At 34.3% G+C, this 4,157-nt stretch overlaps 1 protein-coding gene across 2 annotated transcripts in view; it reads left to right on the top strand.

Annotated features, from left to right (window-relative positions):
- Positions 1-4,157, top strand: part of LOC107595159 (elongation of very long chain fatty acids protein 6) — an 11,504-nt gene extending 7,347 nt beyond the window's left edge. The window contains exons 3-4 of one of the 2 annotated variants that reach the window (XM_016285497.1): positions 786-937; positions 3,582-4,157. In XM_016285497.1, coding sequence (XP_016140983.1) covers positions 786-937; positions 3,582-4,012 — 583 coding nt within the window. In that variant the 3' untranslated portion in view covers positions 4,013-4,157. The remainder of the gene's footprint in view (positions 1-785; positions 938-3,581) is intronic. The other variant, XM_016285496.1, reaches the window with a different exon arrangement.

Below are 4,157 nucleotides of genomic sequence, written 5' to 3'. Positions count from 1 at the left end.
AAATTATGAGAAACCAATCATAAGTGTGAGATATAAACTCTAAATGATGAGAAACCAATCATAAGTGTGAGATATAAACTCTAAATGATGAGAAACCAATCATAAGTGTGAGATATAAACTCAAAATTATGAGAAACCAATCATAAGTGTGAGATATAAACTCTAAATTATGGGAAGCCAATCATAAGTGTGAGATATAAACTCTAAATTATGGGAAGCCAATCATAAGTGTGAGATATAAACTCTAAATTATGGGAAGCCAATCATAAGTGTCAGATGTAAACTTTAAATGATGAGAAACCAATCATAAGTGTGAGATGTAAACTCAAAATGATGAGAAACCAATCATAAGTGTGAGATGTAAACTCAAAATGATGAGAAACCAATCATAAGTGTGAGATGTAAACTCTAAATGATGAGAAACCAATCATAAGTGTGAGATGTAAACTCAGAACTGCTAGAAAAACACAAAGAATTCTGTTTATATCTTGTAATTCTGTGGTTATGTATCACAATTCTGTCCTTTTTTCTCAGAAATGTGACAAAAAAGTCATTGTGAGTTGCATTTATACCCTTTTTAATGTTTTTAATGGGCCTCCATGAAGGACCAGAACTAACCCTAGTATTGTGGCGGTGAGTTTTACTCAGACTTTCTCTGTTTTGATGAGAAGTCTCTTGGCTCAGATACGAGCTCAGTTTGAGGTCTCTCTCCTCTGTGAGTTCTCTTGATTCTCTGAAGGGAACAGATATGGCGTGTCTCCTCATTGCTGTTGTCTGTGTGTCAGTATAACGGGAGCGATGCGGTCAGGCTGGTACATGTTCAATATGGTGCAGTCACGTGGGCTTCAGGAGTCTGTGTGCGACACGGAGTTCTTCAGCGCGCCTGTCAGCAAGTTCTGGGCGTTTGCCTTCACTCTGAGTAAAGCGCCTGAGCTCGGTAAGACTTTCACATTAACTGCTGACTCTGTGACTGCTTTGGATAAAAGGGAGGAAATATAGCTCATAATTCATCCATTATTCCTTTGTTCTTCAGTGAAAAGAATTGGAACTGGAGTAGGAATTACTTTTAAACTATATTCACTAAATTTCACAAATAGTTACAAAGAATTGTGACCCTGCAGCACAAAAGCAGTGTTGAGTCGCTGGGGGATATTTGTAGCAATAGCCAACAATACATTGTATGGGTCAAAATTATACATTTCTCTTTTATGCCAAAAATCATTAGGATATTAAGTAAAGATCATGTTCCATGAAGATATTTTGTACATCTCCTACCGTAAATATTTTTGTATTTGTATTTTTTGTAAATTTGTATTTTTTTAACGCCTGTAAAGTACAGAAAATCATTCAGACCTTTAGTTTATTTAAACTTTAAACTCGAACCCCCAACATTTATCACCTGAAATTAATGTTCCGGGTCCAAAACAATTATGCACTGCATTTGTGACACTCTGTTGATTATCATAAATAATTATGACTGTCCAAGAACAAACAAAAATTGCATTTACAGTTTGTTGTAAATGGCTTAAAAGCAGAAATGTGACACTCATATGTTTGTGTTATTAAACACTTTTAAATGTGTTATTTGAGATGTAAAGTGTAGTGGTAAGAATGCTCATCTAACCAGATTAACTTGTGGTTATGTGTTATGGGTACTAGTTTGCTTATGTAAACATCTTCATGAATATTTCACCCGAAAATTCAAGAAATTATATTTAGCATCAGCAAAATTAAGCCATTTATTTATTTATTTGCATTGTGGCATTTTTCATGACAATTAAGCACATTTAAGCTTCATGTTCTCATTATTATAACATAAAAAAATTGAAACATCTATATATTATTTAATTTGTAAAGCATTTACATGACAGTTGTACACTGAAAGAAATTTAGTGTATAAACAATTTTGACTCAAATTTCAGTAACTACAAAGAAATGGCAAATAACATATTGAATTAAATATGAAATTTTGAAGCAGAAAAACTGAAAATAATTTTCTTGTAATTAATCATATTCTTATTAGGGCCCAAGCCACTAAGGCGCATGGCCCTCTTGTTCTTCTAAGGATTTATGAAAATTTTTTTTTTTGACATTTCCGGGGTTTTTGGGGGCCTTAACATGCTCAAAAACTCTTGAAAATTGGCACACGTTAGAATCTGCGGCCATTAGGACGGCGCAGAGGCTGGGACCCGGGCGTGGCACAGGGGCTCTACGGCGCCCCCTGGAACACAGTCAGAAATAATAATTTGACACTCATTTGATACTGACCTATGACATCCTGTGACATGACATTCATCTGAATTTACATCATCTCATAGATTTGACTGTTGTGATTCTAAAAAAGAGTAACAATAAAAAAAGATTTTCTTATATCTTTAAAGTGCATTATCCAAACAAAACCTTTTACATATGGAGAACAAGTCATTCTTAGGAACATGCTTAGTTTCATAAATTTAAAATGCTCAGGGATGTTTCAGACATTAACATTATACATTAGACAGACATTATACATTAACTATACATTTTAGTTAATAATGTAGTAGTACATTTTGAACATAGTATTAACTAAGATTCATAAATGCTATATAAATATTGTTCATGTTAACTAACGTAGTTATTTAATGTTAACAACTAAAACCTTATTATAAGTTGTTACAAAAGTTTTATATATTATTCTCTTTCTGTGTGTGTGTGTGTAAGCTGTAATACTAAGCTGTAATGCAGGCAAAATTTTTCACAAATGCTTATAGATCCCTAAAATCATTTTTAAAAATGCTTATAGATAATTAAAGGTTTTGGTAACACTTTTAAATAAGGTCTCTTTGGTTAACATTAGTTAATGCATTAACTAACATTAACTAAAAATGAACAATATATTTTTACAGCATTTATTAATTTTCACAGTACATAAGTTAACTTTACATTTTAATAATGTATTAAATTTTGAACTTAATATTAATTAACATTCATAAATGTTATGTAATTTTCGTTTTGCAACTTCAAAAACAAATTTTTTTTTCAGTGTACAGCCTTTAACTTGGTCATTTAAATTGTAAAAAAATCACTGAATTACGGTATTTTTTACACTAAAATACAAGGTAATAATTGTTATGAAAATAATGTCACAATGCAAAAAAATCTTAATGTTCTTAAAATAGGCTTCATTTTATTAATGCAACATATGTTTTTCTAATGATTTTGGGGTGAAATGTGACTGATCAAATAACGTATAGTTACATCTCAACGCTTTCTAGCATCCTCATGCATATCATGTTACTGACTTTGCATTCTTATGATGGGAGTTAAAAGATTGCATAAAAGATAACTTCTGGGTGAAAGCAAGAACTGATAAAATGTACACCTTGTGTTTGTAAACCTTTCAAACGCATGCATGTAAATGTAAAATAACTTTGCACAGATATGCTTAGCAAATGATTTTATTACACTGCATTAATTTATGCATGCATAATAACTCTAGATTTCCATTATAAGTGCATTAGTGTCTTTGAAGGCCAGTTGAAATGATTTTTTGTGATGTGCATGTCAAGAGCTGCTTGTGTTGTGTTTGTGGTGTTGTTCAGGGGACACGGTGTTCATCGTCCTGCGTAAGCAGCGTCTGATCTTCCTGCACTGGTATCATCACATCACCGTCCTGCTCTACTCCTGGTACACGTATAAAGACCGTGTGGCCGGCGGCGGCTGGTTCATGACCATGAACTACACCGTCCATGCATTCATGTACAGCTACTACACGGCTAAAGCAGCTGGCGCTCGTGTGCCGCGACCCTTCGCCATGCTGATCACGCTCATGCAGATCACACAGATGATCATGGGGCTAAGTTTCGTGGGGCTCCTCTACCTCTGGAAACATGACATCCACTGCTTCTCCACCATGCACAATATCATCTTCGCCTCTGTGATGTACCTCAGCTACCTGCTGCTCTTCTCCGTCTTCTTCTATCAGTCCTACCTCAAGCGCTCTGGAGACGAGAAGAGAGTGAAACGAGAGTGAGAACAGCTCATCACTGCCGTCCACATCCGTCCTGTTCCTTTAAAGTAATGCAAAACCATCCGTAAAGGGAATTGAACACGCTCCGAGATTAAAATAAGTTTAAAGAAGAAGAATGAAATACAAGAAGAAATAAAAATAAAGCCTA

This window comes from Sinocyclocheilus grahami, unplaced genomic scaffold, assembly GCF_001515645.1.
Source record: "Sinocyclocheilus grahami isolate Dianchi unplaced genomic scaffold, SAMN03320097.WGS_v1.1 scaffold198.1, whole genome shotgun sequence".
Classification (NCBI taxonomy): Eukaryota; Metazoa; Chordata; class Actinopteri; order Cypriniformes; family Cyprinidae; genus Sinocyclocheilus; species Sinocyclocheilus grahami.
The sequence above is the reverse complement of the archived record's forward strand: the minus strand, read 5'-3'. Positions and strand labels throughout refer to the sequence as shown.